Source organism: Phocoena sinus, chromosome 9 (genome assembly GCF_008692025.1).
Source record: "Phocoena sinus isolate mPhoSin1 chromosome 9, mPhoSin1.pri, whole genome shotgun sequence".
Classification (NCBI taxonomy): domain Eukaryota; kingdom Metazoa; phylum Chordata; class Mammalia; order Artiodactyla; family Phocoenidae; genus Phocoena; species Phocoena sinus.
The window spans coordinates 76,724,843-76,748,797 of NC_045771.1; the positions used below are offsets into that span (position 1 = coordinate 76,724,843).

The window sequence follows — 23,955 nt, forward strand, 5'->3', positions numbered from 1 at the left end:
TCTTCTGTTTTAGAAAATTTAACAGACCTAATATATAGAAGTAATACTATCAATACAATTGAGCCCACAAAAGAATAAACATCTGGAGTTTGAAGGCTAACAATTATAACATAAATACAGCTCTTTATGCCACGTGTTGCACTAAGCACTTCCTATATCAACGCATTTAATCTTTACAACTCCCTTGAAGAGAGATACTATTATTATTCTAATTTTACAGATAGAGAAAGTGAGGTGAGACTTATTAACTTGCCCAGGAATCCTCAGCAGGGCCAAGATTCAGACCTAGGAAATTCATGTTGTAAATCACAGCGCTCAGGATGGCATAGAAGGAATATGTTCTAAGTCTTTTGAGGAAAAGCTGGACTATTTAAGTGGCGCTTTCTCATGCCTTTTTCTTGAAGAGCTGACAGAGTTAACTGTGAACTTGTGTATAAAACGCATATAGACAGGGACATATTAAGAACATTTAACAGTAAAATGCTGATGCTGTTGGCATTGCTGATGCATAAAAATTTCCAGCTAAGACAAAAACTGATATGTGTTGGGCGTTTCCAAGAACCCCAGGTTTGATGATTCACTTGGAGGACTCACAGGACTTGGCATATTGCCATACTCGTGGCTAAGATTTACGGCCAAATCAGCAATGGGCAAAGGAAAGAGGGAGAGGTCCAAGAGAAGCCCCCAATGTCTTGTCCCAGTGGAGTCAACTTTATTCCCCCAGCAATGAGCTGTGACAACATGTGTGAAATGCTGTCTGTCAGGGAAGCTCATTAGAGACTCAGTGCCCAACGGTTTTTGACTGGGGGCTGATCACGTAGGCGCAGCGTGTACCAAAATTCCAGACTCACAGAAGGAAGGCAGACCTTCAGCATAAAGCACATTGTTTGTACAAATAGTTTGGCCACTTTTGTCAGTTAGGGTGATGGTTACTCTCCCCAAAATCCAAATTCTAGATGCCAGCCAAGGGCTAACCTTGAATGCAGTCTCAGGCTTGCAGCGTTCACTGTTTTCTGTACACCATCCCTGTTAACTTTTTTCTAGTAGAAGACTTTTTGGCAGTCTTGAGAAAATGATGAAAAAGAGGTAAGGAATAGATTCAGATTTTTCTACTGGCCTTTATTTTATTTCTGTTAGGCTTTGTTTCAACATTTACAGAAATACAAAATAAAATCTAAAACAAGTGAGGAAACTGGACAACTGGAAATTGGGGCGGGAGCGATACAAGTTGGGCTACACTTCTTACACAAAGCGCTCCTTAAAGGTTAAACACCCTTGCTGCAGATTCAGCTCTGATCTTTCTACTTTATGTATCTTATTGAAACATTAATTTTTTTTCTAAATAGAGAATAGGTGGCAATGTTCAGTGCTTCCTCTGTGCCAGGCATCTGTTAAGCACCCATGTGTATTATTTAACTTCATCCTCACAGTGACCCTGTAATGTAGGAACTTGTGTTATCCTGATGGTCCAGAAGATGAAACAGACTCGAGAGAGGTTTAAGCAATGTATTTAGTCACACAGTCACATAGCTAGTAAGGGGAAAGGCCCAGAATTTTGCCAAGATCTGCTTACGCTACGTCCAGAGCTTTTAACAACGTTAATCCTTTATGATAGTATATGGTTGGTTAAAATTTTATTTCCCTGGAATTGAAGGGTTCTTTGTTGATGCTGTTGTTTTCCAGCCACTTGGTCATTCTTCACTGGAGACTTTACCACCTTGTTCAGTGTCTCCCTCTCCACCCCTGATACTCCTACTATCTTAGGTGACTTCTATGGTGTTATAAGAATAACCACTCTTTGACCTTCACAGCGGCAGTAATTTTTCCCTCCCCTTTATTCCAGCCACCCTCTCACATCCTGCATTTTGCTGTTGCTTGAAACTGTTCTACCTCCAAAGTACCATTTTGAAGCAGCCAGACTGAATTAGCCAGCCATCTCCTCTCTCTTCAATCTGCTCACTGTTTTCCTTGGACCTTGAGTCCCCTGACCCATCAGTTTCCCAATCAGCCCCTTCCTGTTTCCATTCCCTTTCTTTTTTTTTTGTACGTGGGCCCCTCACTGTTGTGGCCTCTCCTGCTGCGGAGCACAGGCTCCGGACGCGCAGGCTCAGCGGCCATGGCTCACAGGCCCAGCTGCTCCGCGGCATGTGGGATCTTCCCGGACCGGGGCACGAACCCGTGTCCCCTGCATCGGCAGGTGGACTCTCAACCACTGCGCCACCAGGGAAGCCCCCATTCCCTTTCTTATCAGTTTAGAGCAATGGTCATCACTTTAGTGATACTCTTGCCCGAACTATAAACTTCCTTTTACCTGTCACTTGTCATGCCCAGCCCAGGCAAAATCAGCCATCTGCTTTCTTGGTGCCTGAACCCCGACATCTGATTGGTGCTGGAGAAAAGTCTCACGATAGGCTGTGTCCCACACAGAAACCCTATTCCTCCTCTTCTCGCTGAGTATGTTAAAACTCTACTCAGATTTCCCACTTTTCCCCACCTAACCCCAACTCTTGGTGGATGACCTCTTTTTTTATTTCACAGACTGAATGGAAGCCACCTGACAGAAGTTCCTCAGCTCTTCTCTCCCAGTCTAACAAACATACCTGTACCTGGATCAGTTGCTTCTTCCTTCCCTCCTATTGTAACAGGAAGCATTTGGTTCTTAAATCTAATCACCCACTTGAACACTGTATTTTGGCTTCTATATCCTCTGCCTTCTCAAGGACCTTACGTTATTATTATTACTATCCTTTCTCTTCTGTATCCTCAATCTCTCCCTCTCAACTGGGTCTTTCCAATTGGTATTTACATGTCACCTGTCTTTAATGTCACTAATGCCCTCCTTAAAGCCATCTCCTCTAGCTTGCTTCACACATAGGAGCTGCCTTTGCTGTCTGTTTCACCTCCAAATCACTTCTTAACATATTATGATTTGACTTCTATCTCCAGCACTCACCAAATTCAGTGGACAGTCTTTCCTGACCTTTAAGTAGCACCTGACGCTGTGTACCGTATTCATTCCTCTTGTTTGCATCTGTGATGCCACAGTCTGCTCATTTTCCTCCTAGTTCTGCGGTTCTTTTCTTGTGTCATCTTTGCCTGTGAATTTAGAGTTCTCCACCCCTAATCCCAGGGGCCAGTGATAGTGTTGGCAGCTCTCTAGTTTCACGTGACCACTTCCAAATTGTTTTCATGCAAAACTCCATCCCTGTTTGAGTTTGGTTCTGGACAATTATAATATCTTCTATCCATTTTCAGTGATACCCTCTACTGATTTCTAGTTACTTTTGCTCCTCCATTGAGGACCTTGTCGTTGGATTGCTTTTACTTCGTTCGCCTATGCTCTCATTCTTCTCTTTTGGTAACCTTATTAATGCCTCCTAAGCTCCACATTCTTTGACCTCTTCAGTTCCAACAACCTTCATCCCTTCCTTCCTTTAGTAAATTACACTGTGGACAAAGACCTTTGGTTTATCATCCGGGTGTACTCCCACCTCTAACGCTGTAAACTCAAATGGATGTCTTCCATCCCCGCTTATGATCCTTCTTGCTTGGCCATTGTTCCTTATTATCCATTTTTTGACATTGCGTATTCATGTTCTATTGCTGTCGGAATAAAATACCGCTAACTTAGTGGCTTAAAACAACACAAATGTATTGTCTTATAGTTCTGGGGCCCAAAGTCTCACTGGGCTAGTCAAGGTGCCAGCAGGGCTGGATTCTTCTGGAGGCTCTAAGAGAGAATCTGTTTCCTTCCTTGTTCAGCTTCTACAGGCTTCCTGCCTTCTTGGACTCGTGGCCCCTTCCTTACTTCACTCTGCCCTCTTGCTTAGCATTTCTCCTACTACTGACTCTGATCCCCCTGGCTCCCTCTGATAAGGACCCTTATGGTGACATTGGGCCCGCTTGGGTAATCCAGGATAGTTTGCTCATCTCAATATCCTTCATGTCTGCAGAGTCATTTTTGCCACGTGAGGACACATATTCACAGGTCCCTGGGGTTAGAATGTGCACCTGCTTGGAAGCCGGAGCATTTTTCTGCCCTCCTGCACCTGGTCAAGACTTCACTGTCTCAACCACTGTCTTACCTCCTAGTTGCTCTCCTCCATGTTTGCGCTTCTAAAACTTATTCTACCCACAGTAGCCACATCAGATCACCTCCGTTCCATCCTTCAAACCCTCGAATGCCTTTCCTTTACGCTTAGATGGGAAGTTAACAGTAAAACCAAACTTCCTCCTCTGGCTATAAAATACCCTCCATAATCTGACCTCTGTCTCATCTCTGATATCACGGCAGGCAGATCTCCTTCACCCTCTTCTTGCCACAGTGGTAATTATGTTTGGTCCTTGAAACACTCTGAGCTTGTATTCACCCCAGGACCTTTGCATGTGTTCTTTCTGCCTGGAACCTCTGTCCCCAGATTATCACGTGACTTTTTCCTTCCTGTCACTGAGGACTGAGCTCAGATGTTGCCTTTTCACAGAGACTTTCCCCGCCCAGCCAATCTGAGCCCGCTGGTGCTTCCTGTCACTGTGGCACGTCACCCTGTGTGATATGTCTTCTGAGTACTTAACCACTGTCTGATTTCTTGTTTATGTTTGTCTTCTTTCTGAATCTAAGCTCCATGAGGGCAGGTGGTTTTGTGTGATTCCTTCCTTGCTGTGCTCCAAGTGCCTAGAACCATGCCTGGAACTTTAATAGGTACTTAGATATTGAATGAATGTTGAATGCGACTCTTCCCTCTTGTACTATTTGCATACTACCTGTGTGGTTCTGGTTTGCCCCCTCACTTCCCTGTCAACATCTGACCAAACATTTTCCATTTCCTTGTACTTAAAGGGCTGTGATTATAGTGAAACTCCTGTTCTACACTTCACCTGATGTGTTACAACATTTTTTTGTCTACCTGCTCCCTCACTGTAAGCTCCTGAGAAGTTTTATTAACTGTTAGGTTTCTAAAACCGATCACAGTACCTGCTTGTGTTGTATGTTATTATATCCAATGCCTAATAAGGTTTCTTTTATTAACTATCATTTTTAGCCTCATTACAGCTATGTGACGCTTTCTGTGTATATGAGTATTTTCCTCATTTTATAAATGTAGAAACTGAAGCTCAAGGTTATTAAGAGACTTTTTCCCCCCCAAAGTCTCCTTTCTAGTATATAACAGAGGCGGGACATTGCACTGAAGCTTTATGTTACCCCTTTCCTCAAAGCTTCTTGCCACTTTCCCTCCAGAAATCAATCCTGCCTCACCTCACAAATAAATATCAGGTTTGAACTGTCTCAACTTTACCCTCATTCTCAGACACTTGTTTGTATCTGTGCTCACTTTTAGCTCATTCCTTCTAGCCTGAGATCAGGAGACATGCCTTTGCCTGTTGGAGAACCAACCTGCTTTTACAAAGTTTTATTTTGATTTTTCAAACATGTAGAAAGGTGCAGTAGTAAAATTCATACTCATATAACCATTATCTATAACTAATAATGGTTAACATTTTGCCACACATTTTAGCTGGAATTAGAGATTTCATGATGTTTTGTAAGTAACTACCTCTGTTTATATCTCTTAAAGATTTTACTACCAAACATTTTGCTCTAAAACATAATACAATGATCATATTTAACAAAATGAGCAGTAATTCCGTAATACTATCTAATAGTCAGTTATATTCACGTTTTTCCAGTTAGCTCCCCCAAATGTCTCTTATAGTTGATTTGTTCAAAACAGGATCCAGTCAGTGATGGTATTTGAATACTGTGTCTCTCCTGAATCTAGGTAGAACACTTTTCTCCTTTTTTTGGGCTGCACTGCACTGCTTGTGGAATTCTAGTTCCCCGACCAGGAATCTAATCTGGGCCCTTGGCATTGAGAGCATGGAGTCCTAACCACTGGACTTCCAGGGAATTCCAAAGTTTTATCCTCTTTTTAAATGACATTGACCTGTGAAACAATAGTACCGATAGTCCTATAGAATGCTTCACTTTCTGGACGATTTTTATTTCTTCCTTATGGTGTCATTTAACTTGTTATTCCATGCCTTGTATTACTTTTTTTTTTTTGCGGTACGCGGGCCTCTCACTGTTGTGGCCTCTCTCCTTGCGGAGCACAGGCTCCGGACGCGCAGGCTCAGCGGCTATGGCGCTCGGGCTTAGTTGCTCCGCGGCATGTGGGATCTTTCCGGACCGGGGCACGAACCCGCATCCCCTGAATCGGCAGGCGGACTCTCAACCACTGCGCCACCAGGGAAGCCCCTCCAAATTGTTCTTAATCCCACTCATTATTTCTTGCTAGATGATCTTGTCCACGCCCATGACTTCTGCTACATACGCTAGTGTCACAAAAGTACTCCTCAAACTGAATTTTCTCCTCGTATTCCCTGGATGGGCATGAAACAGGACCAAATGAGATTTCTCTGCCCCTTCTCTGTCCCCTTCCCCCCATATCTTTGCCTATTCTGGTTTGCCTTGTCTCAGTGAAGGGTACTTCTTGGTCAGTTAGCTTCTTCCTGCTGCTTCTACACCTCACACCCCAAGCCTGGGAGACCCCAGTCTTCTCTGGGCACACTGTGATCGTTCTTGCCTCAACTTAGCGTCCTTTCTGGTTGGAATGCCTTCCTCCTTGCTTTTAAGCCCTTGCTAAACTGTTAAAGCTGGGAGGAAGCATCACCTCTATGAAGCTTTTCCACAAAGGAGGCAATGACCCATTCGCTCAGTTTTGTATCTGCTCTACACTCTATACCATGCTGTCAAGGCATGCAGAATGTATATTGAATATACTTTTTTTGCTTTGCCTCCATCCTTTAAACACTCTGGAAGCAGGAGTTGTAACTTTGATATTTATTTCTGGCTTTTTTCAGTCATTGAGTAGGCATTTAGTAAATATTTATATTCATGGCCTGCTTGCTTTTATTATAATAGCCAGCGTTAGTTTTCGAGGTAAAATGTCCTTGGGGTTGGTGATGAGGGGAAATCCTTGTGTATCAACCATCTTCTCTTCCTCTACTGAGGAATTTGATACTTTGTCCATTTTATAGTCTCTGATAGAAGATACTAGATACTAAATGGTTTCTGCTCATCTCTAACTCCTTTTTTTTTTTTTCCTTAGGTGGATGAATGCTTAGTTAAGACAAAGTAAATAGTGGCAAAATTTAGCCTGTGTTTCAATGAAATACGAAAAAAAGGCAAAACGTGTTCTCCCTTAAAGGTTTTAATTTGTAAATAGGATGTTTTTAGATTATGGAAGATACGTCATTAATTTAAGCTCATTTGATTACAAATCCTTCTTTCTTTCCTTCCTTCCTTCCTCCCGTGCCCCCCCCCCACCACTCCTCCCTTCCTTCCCTCTCTTCTTTCTTTCAATTTGCCTGCAGTTAAAGAGATTATGCACGTCTGTACTGGTCTCTGGGAAGCATGCATCTAACTCATTCCTCTCCTTTTCCTTCTTACTATGGAGACCTAATTACATTAACATCATTTCACATTTGTGCTAATGCTGTTAGGTAGCAGATCTTTGACCCAAGCCACTTTTTTAAAGCCACAACACATGTTTCCTCAATGGTGATTTTTCTGGGTTGAAAAATCTTGAGCTGAAAAGTCGCTTCCATTCTTGGAAATCAGAGTCACAAATGCTGTCTTTCTGTTACGGTGTCATTGTAGATTTTTGTAATTTCCCAGAATGTCCTATGCTTCTCATGAAACCCGCATACGTAAGAGAAGAAGGCAGATGAAATCTGGCATGTTCAAGGTGGTATGGCTGTAAATTGGTGCAGCCCCTATGGAAAACAGTATGGAGGTTCTTTGAAAAACTACAAATAGAACCACTATATGATTCAGTAATTCCACTATTAGGTATAGATCCAAAGAAAAGAAAAACACTAATTTGAAAAGATATATGCATCCCAGTATTCTTAATAACATTATTTACAATTGCCAAGATATGGAAGCAAACTAAGTGTCCGTCAACAGATGGATGGATAAAGATGTGGCACACACACACACACAGTGGAATACTACTCAGTCATAAAAAAGAATGAAGTTCTGCCATTTCAACAACATGGATGGATCTAGAGTGTATTATGCTTAGTGAAATAAGTCAGACCTGAGAAAGACAGATACTGGATGTTAACACTTACATGTGGACTCTAAAAAATACAACAAATAAATATAACAAACCAGAAATCGATTCACAGATACAGAAATCAAACTGGTGTTATCAGTGGGGAGAGGGAAGGTAGGAGGGACGAGATAGGGGTAGGGGATTAAAGAGGTACTACTGTGTATAAAATAAGTAAGCTACAAGGTACAACACAGGGAATATAGCCAATATTTTATAATAAGTTTAAATAGAGTATAATCCATAAAGTTGTTGAATCACTGTTGCACACCTGAAACTAATATATTGTAAATCAACTAAACTTCAATTTAAAAAAAGAAGACAGACTGAGTCCAATATAAAGAAGAAGGTCAGAACTCAAAAAAAGAAACAAATGCCTATTTCTTTTCTTTTCTTTTTTTAAATTACCTCAATACATTTATTTTTATTTATCTATTTATTTTTTACTTTGGCTGCATTGGGTCTTCATTGCTGTGCGTGGGCTTTTCTCTAGTTGCGGTGAGCGGGGGCTCCTCTTTGTTGCAGTGCATAGGCTTCTCATTGCGGTGGCTTCTCTTGTTGCAGAGCATGGGCTCTAGGCGTGTGGGCTTCAGTAGTCGTGGCACGCAGGCTCAGTAGTTGTGGCGCACGGGCTTCGTCGCTCCGTGGCATGTGGGATCGTCCCGGACCAGGGCTTGAACCCGTGTCCCCTGCATTGGCAGGCGGATTCTTAACCACTGTGCCACCAGGGAAGTCCCAAATGCCTATTTCTAATTAGGTTATCAGACCAAGGTGGTCGCAGTAGTAGTCTGAGAACTGTTTAGATTTCAGATATATTTGGAAAGTAGAGCTAACCGTCCGTGAAATTGTGCTGATTGTTCCTCTTCTCTGTGTTTTCTCATTCTTCAGTTCCGCTATTCGAGTTGGCTTGATAAGCTGTATATGGTGTTGGGGACTGTGGCCGCCATCATCCATGGAACCGGACTCCCCCTCATGATGCTGGTGTTTGGAGACATGACGGATAGCTTTGCAAATGCAGGAAGTTTAGGAAACCTAACGATTTCAGGATTAACTAATGGAAGTAAGTATTGTTTGCTGTGCTGATTTTGTTGGAATCTTTGCAGAAAAATCATTCACTCAGAATGAAGCCTGTGGAGCCCTTACTAAATATGCACTAGAGTGTTTAGTGCTGTGGAGGGGTCTGAGCTATAGTTCATATTTGTAATGAATCCCAGAAGATAATATTCACAAGCCTTAGAGTATACAGTGGAAGTGCTGGTAGAGATACGTAGAAAAAGAGAGAGCTCTGTGAAGTCAGAAATATCCCAGGCAGTTTCAGGAAGAGGTATAGGAGCCTAATCTGGACTTTGAATGATAACTAGGAATCACTTGCGAGATTCTCTGACATATTAGACGTGGGTATAAGAGACAGGAGTTTAAGATGATTCAATAGTTTTTAGCTGGATAAACTGGATAAACTGGACGCAGTTACCATCAGTTGAGATGAGGAAGGTGGAGGGGAGAGTATTTTGGCAGTAAACACCAGAAATTTAATTTTGGACATTGCCACAGGTTAGGCTCTTTGTTTTTTTCAAAGCCATTTGTTTATTTGGTTGCACCAGGTCTTAGTTGTAGCTTGTGGACTCCTTAGTTGTGGCTTACAAGCTCCTTAGTTGTGGCATGTGAACTCTTAGTTGCGGCATGCATGTGGGATCTAGTTCCCTTACCAGGGATCGAACCCAGGCCCCCTGCCTTGGGAGCTTGGAGTGTTACCCACTGCGCCACTGGGGAAGTCCCAGGTTAGACTCCTTGGAAACATGAAAATGGAGAAATGGGGACAAGAGAAGTTGTGTGTGTGTGTGTGTGTGTTTTAGGATGAGAGAAATAACAGCTTGTTTGTATGCTAATGGAAATGATCCAAAAGAGAGGAGAAAGTGATGCTCTGCGAGAAAGGAAAGAAATTTGTTTGAGTGATATCCTTGAGAAAGGATGGAATCTTATGCTCAAGATGGAATACTTGCTTGAGGTAGGAGCACAAATAGTTCACCCACAATAACGGGTGGGAAGAGAGAGTATTTGAGTGTCAATGCCCAAAGGTGGGTAGACGAGGACGTGAGAATTTGTGGAACTTTTCTTCTGATAACTTCAACTTTTTCAGTCAAATAAAAAGTAAGACATTTGGCTGAAAAAGAAAGGAGATCAAAAACAAGTTTATGGGAATTCCCTGGCAGTCCAGTGGTTGGGACTCTGCGCTCTCACTGCTGAGGGCCTGGGTTTGATTCCTGGCTGGGGAACTAAAATTCCATAAGCCTTGTGGCATGGCCAAAAGAAAAAACAAGTTTCTTAGGAGAGTGAGAAAGTGAATGGACTAGGGTGTCACACACACACACTTTCACACTCTCGAACTTGATTGAGGAGGGACTGGTTGATAGCTGTGAGCTCCCAAGTCACCTTTGGTCAAGCATACCCAAAGACTTACAGCCTGTTGTGCAGTCAAGGGGTAGAAACCTTGATAAGGCCTGTTTGAGAACACACGGGAGAATAAAGTGATGTAGCTTTTGCATAAGTCTCTGATGAATGCTATGAATCCTTTCCCCCAGAATATATGCATGCCAATTGGGGGTATTTATGGATCCTCTGATACCTGTCTGTGGATCCGGGGAGCTCTTTTTTGTGATTCTGAAGAGCACATTGTTTACCCTGAGGCGGGACTGCTTCAGGTCTGTGAAGACAGGTAATGAATTGGGCCAGAAAATTTTATAGTATGTTTGAGCTCAGTAAAATTCTTACGCATTTATTATGCCCCTTCATGGCATTCAAAGGGACCTGGCAAGAGATGTTGTTCTACGTTTGGACTGGCACCTTTCTTTCATACCGTTCACCAAAGGGAAGCACTTGGTGCTCTCTGAGTTCGTTGGTTCCCAGGCATGCTATAATTTAGCAATACTCTTTGGAGTTGGTTCTCTCACTACTTTTCAGGGCTCTGTGGCAGCTCAGCTGACTTTATATGTACATCTGTGCCCATTCTTATCCTACCCACTTTTTATGAAATCCAGACACACACATTGATCTAACTGTGGGAGGTGTTCTACTTATTATGCTGTGTACCTGCATACATTCCATGGAGGGCCAGCTGCTGAACTCAGCTGTGTTTATCAGGAAATATTGGGCTATTAACACAACTGTTGAAAATTGGCCCAGTCTGGGAAGAGTAGACTATTACATGGCTGCCTGAAGCTAGCAGAGCTGAACTTGGATGGGCCACAGTAGACTCACTTGTGCTATGTGGATTGGTCTTCTTCAAAATTTATTTTCTATTTTTTAATTTAAATTTTTTTTTGCGGTATGCGGGCCTCTCACTGTTGTGGTCTCTCCTGTTGCGGAGCACAGGCTCTGGACGCGCAGGCTCACAGGCCCAGCCGCTTCGCGGCATGTGGGATCTTCCCGGACCGGGGCATGAACCCGTGTCCCCTGCATCGGCAGGCGGACTCTCAACCACTGCACCACCAGGGAAACCCCTAAATTTTTTTTTATACAATGTTTCATGGTTGCTTTCTATTTCCAGTTATTACAAAATACTGGCTATATTCCCCGTGTTGTACAATACATCCCTGACCCTGTCTTACACCCAGTAGTTTGTATCTCCCACTCCTCCACCCCTATATTGCTCCCACACACACTGGTAACCACTAGTTAGTACTCTGTATCTGTGAGTCTGCTTCTCTTTTCTTATATTTACTAGTTTGTTGTGTTTTTATTTATTTATTTATTCGATTTATTTTTGGCTGCGTTGGGTCTTCGTTGCTGTGCGCGGGCTTTCTCTAGTTGTGGCTAGCGGGGGGCTACTCTTCATTGCAGTACGCGGGCTTCTCGTTGTGGTGGCTTCTCTTGTTGTGGAACATGGGCACTAGGTGCTCAGGCTTCACTAGTTGCAGCATGCGGGTTCAGTAGTTGTGGCTCGCGGGCTCTAGAGCGCAGGCTCAGTAGTCATGGCGCACAGGCTTAGTCGCTCTGTGGCATGTGGGATCTTCCCAGACTAGGGCTCGAACCCGTGTCTCCTGCATCGGCAGGTGGATTCTTAACCACTGTGCCATCAGGGAAGCCCTGTTGTGTTTTTTAGGTTCCACATATAAGTGATAATATCATACAATATTTGTCTTTCTTTGTCTGACATTTCACTTATCGTAATGCCCTCCAAGTCCATGCATGTTGCTGCCAGTGCCAAAAGTTTGTTCTTTTCTGTGGCTGAGTAGTATTCTATTATATATATGTACCACATCTTCTTTATTTATCTGTCAGTGGGCACTTAGGTTGCTTCCATATCTTGGCAGTTGCAAATAATGCTGCTGTGAACGTTGGGGTGCATGTTTGACTAGTCTTTTTAAAAAAAAAAAACAACCAAGTGCGTTAACATATACATACATTATATCTCCATCACCCAGATGTTAATTGGCCTTTACTCTCATAAGGAAATAATTGATCTCTTTAAGTAGAAGTACTGACGATTACTATGTCTTGGTGTTTGTTACCTGGTCCACCTTTAGACATGTGAGATGGGCAGTCACCTGTCTTAGTTACCCAACAGCATACATAAGTTCTCAGAACGGTCCAGCTGTGGGGACTAGCTCCTCCTAGGCCTCTGCATTAGCTCGTAAGCTGGTGGTTTGGACTGCATCTTCATAGATGTCCGGATCATAGGGTTTCCAACGGGGGTAGTAGTTGACGTTGCATTTCTTGCCAATCCTTCCCATTCAGCTCCCTCTTCCAATCTTGGGAAAATTTAGAGAACTATTTGGAAGTTTTGTCTCTGTCTGTGTCACCTTCTTGAGGGGCACTGTATTCAGTGGTTAAAGTGCAGGCTCTGGAGTTGGGCTGCCTGTGACTGAAACCCCACCTTTGCCCCACTTTTTAGTTAGGTTTGGGGAATGTTTTCATACTTTAATCTCTCAACTTCAAAAAAAGGTTGGATAACAATAGAACCTACTTCATAGAATGGTGGTGAAAATTCAGTGGATTCCTTATTTAAGGCTCATGGAAGAGAATTTAGTCATAAAAACGTACTCAATGTTAATTATTGTTATTATTATCAACAGGAAACTCATACTTCCATGTTCCTCACAAATGAACCTTCGTAACCTGCAGTGATGATATGGTTCCTTATCTCATTTCATCTTTATAGAGCTCTGTGATACTACCTCAGTTTTCATATTTGTTGAAAGGCATACTGCAAATCACTCAGTACGTGTTATAGATGTGAATTACCCCTTTCAGCGGCATTTCCTTAGTAACTGTGGACAGCTAGGCAGGCCTATCACGGAAGGCAAAGGTCCTCAAACTTTGGCCCGTGGGCAATATCTGGCCTCTTGCCTCTTTTTATGCCACTTGTGAGCTCAGAATGATTTTTACGTTTTTAAATCACTGGGAAAAATTAAAAGAAGAATATTTTTGTGTCACATAAAAATGATATGAAGTTGAAATTTCAGTATCTATACATAAAGTTTTTTTTTTTTTTTTTTTTTTTTACATAAAGTTTTAATGGAACACAGCCATGCCATTCATTTGAGTATTATCTGTGGCTACTTTCACAACACAGTGGTGCAGTAGAGTTGTTGTGACAGAGACCATATGGTCCACAAAGCCTCAAGTATTATCTGATCCTTTACAGGAAAGGATTGCCAATCTCTGAGGCAGGGTATTGAGTAGGGGGTTATTATCTTCGATCAGTCCACCAGTGAATATGTATTAAAGCATTCTGTGAGCCAGCCATAGTATGTGTCCTAAGTATTCATTCCCATCCCCCAAGAAATTTAGCATAATGGGCAGAATGGACAAGGGAGCCAACAAATGCAGTTGGATATGATTAGTGCTATGATACAGAGATACACAAACTACTTGGGAAGGAGAGGATGGGTGTCTGGCTCCGTCTAGGAATCATGGCAGGCTTCCAAGAGGAGGTGATAACCAAGTTTGGTCAGATGGTACCTCTCTCATGCACAAAATAGACATGTTCTATGTGACAAGTAAAACCATTTAAAAACAAATATTAAATTAAAAAATACAGTTAATACCCTTCTCTCACCACCATTCCTGATTGCCACTCCCCTGTATATCCTTCTGTGTCTTTTCAAGGCTCCATGCTATCTCTGTTGTAACTTTTACCCTAGAACACTCAGTATCTTGTCATAAATGTGTTTGTAGATTCAGACTTCCAAATGTCCTGAAAGCTGCCTAGGTGAGGGGAGTGGATAGCAAAGGTTTTGATGCTGGTCCTGGAGCCGAGGGCAAATGAGCTCTCTGATGCTTCTGGTGGGAGGGCCAGCCTACTGGGGCCTCAGACACTCTCAGACCTTTCTTCTTGCCGTTCCCTGGGTAGAACCTCATGACCTCTCTGTGGGGGTAGGCTAGGTACCAGAGCCTCCTTGTTGGACAGGAAGTATTCCTTGCTTCAGGAGACTTAGATTTGCTAAGGCTCCTGAAAGCCTCAGAGTTTTACACTAAACATAGGATTTAACTAGACAGTTTGAAAAACTTTTTGAGCAAGCAGATCCTTTTTTTTTTTTTTGCAGTACGCGGGCCTCTCACTGTGTGGCCTCTCCTGTTGCGGAGCACAGGCTCCGGACGCGCAGGCTCAGCGGCCATGGCTCACGGGCCCAGCCGCTCTGCGGCATGTGGGATCTTCCGGGACCAGGGCACGAACCCGTGTCCCCTGCATCGGCAGGCGGACTCTCAACCACTGCGCCACCAGGGAAGCCCCAGGCAGATCCTTTTATGCTGCTGTAATAGACCCCTCAAAGGCTTTCTCTTCTCCCAATGCCTTTCTCTGTTTATCAGACAGTGGCCTTCATTCTGTTCTTTTTGTTGTGGATCTGATTTCCTGACATCCTTCTCCCTTATATCTATCTTGTTAGGTTTTGCCTTTGCCTTAAAATCTCTGACGACTTGGGCCTTGCAAAGTCATCTGTGTGAACAGAACTTAACCACTGCTGAAATTCTGTAGTATTCTGTGAATTCTCATCTTCCTCATGAGACTATTCACTGCCTGCACATGAGCCTGGATAAAGGTGCTTGTGATTTTAGACACGTTGTGTTAAAGGTGACAAGTTGCGTACAAGTGTAAATGATATCCAGGCAGTTTAAGAAATGAGACTGAATCTTGGCATAAAGAATTGGACTAGAGATTTGACAACATTTGAGTTGAAGGAATGATAAATCTCCTGGGATAGGATATGGGGAAAAGTAAAAGGAATGGGGAGTTCTAAGCCTTGAGGAAGACTCAATTTTTAGCAGTAACTAAAGCCAATTTTTATTGAGCACTTAATACGTGCTGGGCACTGTTCTTAGTGCTTTACATATATTAACTCCTTTATTTCTTTCATGGACGTGAGGTTGATACTATTATTATCTATACGTTACAGATGAGGAAACCAGGGCCCAGAGGGTTGAGTATATTTAAGTTGCCTGAGGTCATAGAGTTAGTAATTAGTTAGTATTTGAACCCATGCAGACCAGTACCAAGTCCATGCACTGAAGGAGACAGAGGGACACCCAGAAAGGAAGACAGTGAGGATTATGTGTTAATCGAGAAATGAAAGTACGTGAGGGAGATCTGCCGTGTCTCATTGTGGGTAACACCCAGAAGTACTCTTCACATAAACTCTTCATTATTTATTGTCTCTAATGGTTCAGTCGATGGTACATCCACATGAATGGCTTCTCTCTTTCTCCATAACTATATCATGGTTGGTTTTGTTTAATCTCCTACCAGATTGTGGGCTGAGGAATGGAACAAATGAGATACTCAAATTCTAGTACAAGTTAATAATTCAGAGAAAAAGGGGAAATGTGGAAATATATTTATAACTTATATTTATCATTTACCATTTCTACTCTCACTTCTCTGAAACTCATATGAGGAACATGGAAATTTTGTAAAATGCCAGTTCTCAAAAATAATATGTGTATTTTGCTGCTTAAACTATGAGCATGTAAATCATATGCAGATCTTGAATGTGTGTTTCAAGACTTTGGTGTTGTAAACAGAAAACATTGCCATCTCTGTCCTCAAGGCTAGCATTATGAGTATTCTCCAGACTAGAATGTTAGTTAATACTTCAGTTCTAAGTACTTCATAAAAATTTCTGTGATGGATGTTTTCTTTTCATTTGCTCAAGGCTTTTCTCTGCTGCTAACCATTTCATGGGAAAAATTCTGAGAGATAAATTTCTGGAAAATTGAATACCAAATAATGACAGAATATTTAGAAGTATATTGTTTTGTGTGGCAGCTTATTTATTTCATTATTTTAAAAATTATTTATTTATTTCTTTGGCTGCACCAGGTCTTAGTTGTGGCACGTGGGATCTTTGTTGCTACGTGCAGGATCTTTAGTTGCCGCACGTGGGATCTTTAGTTGTGGTGTGCAGGATCTTTTAGTTGTGACATGCAGGCTCTTAGTTGCGGCATGCATGTGGAATTTAGTTCCCTGGCCAGGGATTGAACCTGGGCCCCCTGCATTGGGAGCGTGGAGTCTTAACCATCAGGGAAGTCCCAGTGTGGTAGTTTATTTTTAAGTTTGAGTTAAAACTTAAAATATGACTAGTTTTTCTGGAATAGTAGTAGTAGTGTAGTATGGTCAGATTTTTTTGTTTTTTTTGGTTAGTATTGGGGAAATGTTTCTTCGAGCCAAAAAGTAGATTAGTTAGAATGTAATCTCTACAATATATTATAAAAGTCAGCCAGAAAAAAATGAAGATAGACAACATGTGACCCATTATAGGTGCTTAAGAAGTGGGATGAATAAATGAAAGACAGAATCACAGAATTTTGTAGGTGAAAAAGAGCCTAGAAAATTATCTGGCCCAAACCCATAATTTGATAGATGTGGAAACCAATGCTCAGGAAGTTGAGACAAAGTGACCAGAATGGAATTGCTTCTTAGTGGACAGAGCTGAGTTCCTGGGTCAGGAATCCTGCCTTTTATTCTGGTATTTTTCCCACTCTACTTGTGGTTTCAAACTCTGCCTAAAATTGAAGCAAACGCTAGTACTTTTCACTTGGTCTTTTCTCTCCCTAAGGTGCCATCCTGTAGACTTACGTACTGATATATCAGGCAGGTCAGCCCCAAGGCACAGCTCTTCAGGCCAGTGTGAAAGCAGCACACGTGAGGTGACTGTGGCTCTCAGAGTCACCTCTGTCACGTGCAGTCAGCTCAGCCACACTGTCAGGCAAGTGTCAGAGGGATTGATCTAGGCAGAAGGTCCAAATTCCTCTTGCTTGTGTTTTTTTTTTTTTTAATTGGGGTATAATTGCTTTACTATGTTGTGTTCGTTTCTGCTGTACAGTGCCGTGAATCAGCTCTATGTATACATACAGCCCCTCCCTCTTGCATCTCCCTCCCATCCCACCCACCTAGGTCGTCACAGAGCACGGAGCTGAGTTTCCTGTGCTTTATAGCATGTTCCTGCTAGCTATCTATTTTACATATGATAGTGTATATATGTCAGTCCTAATCCTCTTGCTTGTGTTTGATGGAGTTTCCTGCACAAGACTGGGAAAACTGGAATCCTAGCATTCTTGAGCTAGAATGGACCTTGAAGACCATTGAAAGCAGTGGTTTACTAACGTCTTTAATCAGGGAGTCCCTGGGTGTAAATTACATCTGTCATGGATGCTTGCCAGGTAAAATAGCAAGGTTGCGGCATGCGGGATCTTTTAGTTGCAGCATGGAGACTTCTTAGTTGCGGCATGTGAACTCTTAGTTGCAGCATGCGTGAGGGATCTAGTTCCCCCACCAGGGATCGAACCTGGGCCCCTTGCATTGGGAGCGTGGAGTCTTACCCACTGGACCACCAGGGAAGTCCCTTACTTGGTTTTAGAAAAGGCTTTCCTTACCCCAGGTAGTAGGGTAGTGGTCTGTTGTCTCTCTGTTTAATTCTACAATATGTGAGACGCATATACAAAATAAGAGAATGGTTGGTTGGAATATTTTCGTAAATGGTCTGCATGTGTGGTAGCTCTGTGAAACCTTTGTACATCTTTGGGACAAGCTTGCGTACAGCAGGTAGAGCAGGGTGTGCACCGAGAGTACAAAGATAATGTACCCTCCTGTTCTCTAGGAGGTCACACCAATGGGAATGGAAGGAGGAGATGGCTATAAACCATGGTATGTCTATTCTAGTGTTGATTTAGTAAATTGAATCGTGTCAGTTACTCTGGAATCCTGTCAGTCACCCTCTTTGGGGGTAAGCCACTTGGAAGGAGGTCATATTGAGCTCATTCATGGAGGAGAGGTCTTTTCCAGGAGTGACATCGTGGTGAAAGGGTAGAGAGAGGGGAACGAATAAGGCTTGGAGGAGGAAAGCTGTCATCACTTCTCTACTGCCTCTCATCTTAGTATGTGAAAAGTAGTTTTTAGTCTAAAAGGGCGGAGCTTAGTCTCATGAAATTTAAGCAAAATATTTTGTCGTGCCCATTTTCCTCTCTAGTCCCCAAGGGCAAAGACTTCAGGAACACAACAGTCAAGCAGAGACTTGGGCACTGTTTTCTTTTATGCTGCAGCTTCCCCGACCCCGACCCCGAGATGGTGACTGTGCAGTGCCCTGGCTACTGTGATGAGGTGAAAGGTGTGGGGTTAAAAGTCATCTGGAAAGTCATTGTGTGACTTATTGTGGTAAGATTACAAAGGGACCAATAGGACATGTGATGGATCCTGGACTTTATCCTTCATGCAGTGGACTGTCATTGAAGGTTATTAACAGAAGCAACATAATTATATTCTTGTTCCCAAAGATAAAATCTGGTGGCAATATAAAGATCTGATTGGAGTAGAAAGACCAGTTAGGAGGCTCTTGTTAGAGCAGAGGTAAGAGATGACGGAGACCTGAACCAGAGCACTAGCCGTGAGGACGCAGAGCATTTTAGTGGCTTTAGGACAGATGCAGGAGTCACTGAAGCTGCAGAAGTGGTCGAGGTCATCCTGGGAGTGAGCATAAAATTCTGGGAAACACCAGCATGGAGAGAGGAGGGAGAGCATGAGGAACCGGTGAATGAGACCGAGAGAGGGATCAGAGTGGCGGGAGAACCAGGAGAATGAGGTTCTGGTATGTGGGCCTCTCATTGCTGTGGCCTCTCCCGTTGCGGAGCACAGGCTCCGGACACGCAGTCTCAGCTGCTCCGCGGCATGTGGGATCCTCCCGGACTGGGGCACGAACCCGCGTCCCCTGCATCGGCAGGCGGACTCTCAACCACTGCGCCACCAGGGAAGCCCCAACCAAGTATTTTATTAAAATAAAAGCTACACTGAAATGTTTGCCTTTTCTTGTTGGGGGAGTGGGGATAAATTAGGAGGTTGGGATTAACATACACGCACTACTATATATAAAATAGATAACCAACAAGGACCTACTGTATAGCACAGGGAACTCTTCTCAATATTCTGTAATAACCAATACGGGGAAAAGAATCTAAAAAAAGTACATATATATATATATATATATATATATATATGAATCACTGTGCTGTATACCTGAAACTAATACAACATTGTAAATCAACTATAATTAAAAAAAAGATTTGGTTTTAGGATAAAAAAAATTTGGCTTTTCTCTACTGATTATTTGGCTGATATTGTTATACAGCCCAGAGAGTTTCTGGATTTTCTCACTGAAAAATAATAATAATTTTGGGATACTTTTCCAGTATTCTTCTTTATAATGGTTGGTCTGGGCAGTAGCCCTTTGAGATCCATACAGGTAAAAAGTTATTGGGTTATATGATCTCTAAAGTCATTTTAGCCTGAAAGTTTTGGTTTTCTGGAAAAAAAAATGCCTCAGGATAAGAATTTTATGAGAAGCTCATAGAGGCAAGAAAAATCTCTGGGCCAGAGAGCTCTTAATTAATAAAAGTTGATTGGAGGAAAAGAAAAGTTGATTGGAGGGAGTCTAAAGAACATATCTTTATTTCATTCTTTGGTGAGTAGAGATCATCTCTGTCAGAGGACTTGAATGCTCCATTTTTTAATTTACTGGTGCACTTTGGCACCACCGAAGCACAAATAAAAGGTACTTGGTGCAAGAGTTGGTTTCTGATGACTGAAATTATATATATATATATATATGCACACACACACACTGAGAGAGAGAGAATATTGTACACATAAACATAAAGGACTCAGTTTTGACCTTGAACATAATTTTTACTTTCTGAGCTGAATAAATGTGATGGTAGACCTAGAAGCCACCGTTGCCAAAGAATGTTTGTTCAAATTCTCTTGGTCCCTTATCTCTAGAATTGAGAAAACTGGTAGTAGCAATGAGTAGAAAACAGGTATTTAGTTAGACTTGAAAATTTGTCTTGATTTGGTTGTGATACACACTCTTGACATTTCCTGCCTAGATCATCTGCAATGAGACATCTTCTGAGACTGATGTGGAGAAAAATCTTCACCCAGCTATCAATATTTAATATTCTGTTTTATCTTTGAAAATATGGAGCAGAAGCAATATCGTAACTGATTAGAAATTTATCTGTACACTTATTCCAGTTGACATAAAGTGGAAGCTGTCGAGTTTCTCTGCTGCATGTTTTGCTACATCTCTGCATCTCTGTATGACTCCCTACTTTCTCTCTTACTCCTAAATGTAGCCGTCCGTGGGGTGCTGTGCTTGGTTGTCATTTCCTCCCTACCTGCCATCCTGTCCTCACAGGTTAGAAGAGATGGCTTTTTTCTTTCTTGAATTTAGCTATGACCTCTAAGATGTGAGACTGCTACATCTTAAGACCTAACTCTGTCTAGAACTGGAGGGCCACAGTTTGAATACTTACTGGACATCTTCAGTAGAATGTCCCAGGTACCACAGAATAAAGATTTTCAGAACTGAACTAATAATCTGCTCACATCTGCCCAGATCTCATGTTTTTGCTGACTTCTTATGTCCCACCATGGCATCACCCTTGTCCTGATGCTTAAACTCAAGGTCTTGGTCTTCTTTTTTAATTGTTACTCTTGCTACTTCTGTTCCATCGGTTGCTAGAGCCTGTAACTTCTCACTCTCTAAATCTTATGGGTACTTTCCTTCTTTCCTATTCTCATTTCCACCCTCTTTCCTTACTTAATTGCAGTAGCTCCATCTGTCAGTCTCCCCTGTTCCAGTTAAACTTACACATTTCTGGTAGCTAAGTCATCCTAGACCAAACCTCTACTCTTGTCCTTTTCTGCTCAAAACCAGGGAATACTTACTAGTTTTTGTACACCATACCTGTGGGGCCTAGATTATCTTTCAACCATATATCCACCTCCTTCCATCCACACAACACACCCACACCCCTGCCAAAGCGGCTTATTCATTCTTCAGACATGTGCTGAACTTTTGTCTATGTTGTTCCCTTTGCCAGAAAAACTTTTCTTCCTCTTTCCTGCACCTGTCAAAATCACACTCATCTGACACAGGCTGTCTCACGTTACACTGTAACTTTTGAAATAACTACAGGATTTATAGTGTGCCTCCCTATTGATCCAGCCATCTTGATTATGAAAACTTACCCTGCAAAAATATTCACCGTATTTAATATATATGTACAGGTTTAATGCAGCATTGCTTGTAAAAGTAAGATATTGGAAGCAACTGAAATAGATGCAACTTAGAAAAAATAAAGATATACATATATACACACATACTGACATGGAAAATCGGCCAGAGTGTGGACTGTGATTCTGCCTTTTAAAATAAGCATGTATGTGTATATGTGTATGTGTATACTTGCATACAGAAAAGAAAATCTGAAAAAAGTTCACCCCAGAATAATGAACAGTGGCTAGTGCGTGCGTGTGTGTGTGTGTGTGTGTATTTAGGCGGGGGTGTTAAAGTTTTAATGTACCTTGTCCCAAAGCGTTAACATTTGCTAATAATGCATGATGAGCTGACTGGTATTTATGACATTTTTCTTTGTATTTTCTCTCTCTATATATATTTTAGCAATTCTTTTATATTTATTTATTTAGTTGCGGCTCCCTGGCTCCTTAGTTGCGGCAGGTGGGCTCCTTAGTTGTGGCTCACCAGCTCCATAGTTTTGGCAGGTGAGCTCCTTAGTTGAGGCTCGCTGGCTTCTTAGTTGTGGCTCACAGGCTCCTTAGCTGTGGCATGTGAACTGTTAGTTGTGGCATGCATGTGGGATCTAGTTCCCTGACCAGGGATTGAACCCGGGCCCCCTGCGTTGGGAGCTCAGAATCTTAACTGCTGCACCACCAGGGAAGTCCCTGTATTTTATATTTTTAAAATAAAAATAAAAACTGGAGAAATGCAGTGTTCTATTTGAAATACTAAGTGCTTTAGTGTCAAGTCTGCACTGATATTTATCAGGACAAAGCGGCTAGAAAAGATTTTTCTCTATGTCATCTTGCAGTGCTATTGCATAAAATATTTTAATCCAGGGACACTAGTATTTCTGCTGACAGACTCCTTACTCAGTGTGGCTTTCTTCTTGCAAATAAGCTTCAATGAATTTAGTGTGTGTGTGGTTGCACACAGCTGGTAGTAAAAGATTTGAATGCATGCCGTGATGCTTACACATAATTGAAATTAAATCAGTTTGACCTATTTTTGTGTAAATTGTTAAGTGACACAAGTTTGATTCATTTTTAATGGAAAACAAAGAGACATAACGGTATATGCTTTGTGATAATCTAGGTTTTATGGACAGTACATATTTCGGCAAAAAGCTGGAGGAGGAAATGACCACGTAAGTAGATGTTTTCCTTACTATTGCCAAGCATTTCAGTCTCAGTCCAGTTGTAGCAATGTTTAAAATTTTGCGTTATTATAATAAAGATTCAAAGTTTTGAGGAGAGCAACATCATTGTTTCTAGGAGGATACAACGTAGGATATTTTTTTTAAAGAAAATAATTTGCTGCATAAGATGTGCTAAAGTTAAGGTTAAGCCTGGATTGGACTGAGGTATGCATTGGTAAATATAGAATATCATCTATAGGGAAATTAGAGGAGTTCAAAGTGGCCTTATTTAAAATGCAGTTAAATTAGGAATCACATTATTTGCAATGGCTTTGTAATTATTAGTTTGATTCCTGGATATTTTTAGTCATGATATCATGAGATCAGTCAACAGGATTTTTTTTTTTGTAACACAGCATCTAATTCTAATATATGAAACAAGGCGTCCCAGAATAAATATAGTCCTTTTAACCTTAAGTTACCTTGGGGAGGCTTTCATTAATGATTTACTTATCTTGAAGTTTGCTCTTAGAACAGCTTATAAAACATGTCCAAAGGTATTACTTGGTGATTCAGAAGATAATGATTCCACATTATCCTATAAATGGTTCTGTAGATTTGAGGAAAATGGAGATATTTGACCATATTTTGAAAGATGAGAATTACCTCCAAATACTCCTATAGAGAGGCATTTTTAAAATATTGATGAAAAACAGAATGTCTTGTAATCATTTTATAAATGTTTAAACACAGGTGTGTTTTGAGTAAACATAGACTGACGGCCTACAATACATTAATTCATTGTCAAAGCATGCATTCTACTTCTTAAATGAGGTTTCTTTTTAACTGTCTCGCTATATCATTAACACTTGGATAATAATTCAATATTGTTATCTATTAAGTAAAATTTAGTATTCTAATTACATCTTCCCTGATAAATACTTTGTAAATTACCAGGTATAGCTTGGGGAAGATATGTTTACACCAGGTTGCAAACATTGACATCAGCAACTATATGGTTATCACACTGCCATTTTTTTAAATTTAATTTTATTTATTTATTTTTTAACATCTTTATTGGAGTATAATTGCTTTACAATGGTGTGTTGGTTTCTGCTTTATAGCAAAGTGAATC

At 41.5% G+C, this 23,955-nt stretch overlaps 1 protein-coding gene across 4 annotated transcripts in view; it reads left to right on the forward strand.

Moving 5' to 3' along the window:
- Positions 1-23,955, forward strand: part of ABCB1 (ATP binding cassette subfamily B member 1) — a 106,953-nt gene that overhangs the window by 7,378 nt on the left and 75,620 nt on the right. For all 4 annotated transcript variants that reach the window (XM_032643320.1, XM_032643322.1, XM_032643321.1 and 1 more), the window contains exons 4-5: positions 9,003-9,174; positions 22,778-22,829. In XM_032643320.1, coding sequence (XP_032499211.1) covers positions 9,003-9,174; positions 22,778-22,829 — 224 coding nt within the window. The remainder of the gene's footprint in view (positions 1-9,002; positions 9,175-22,777; positions 22,830-23,955) is intronic.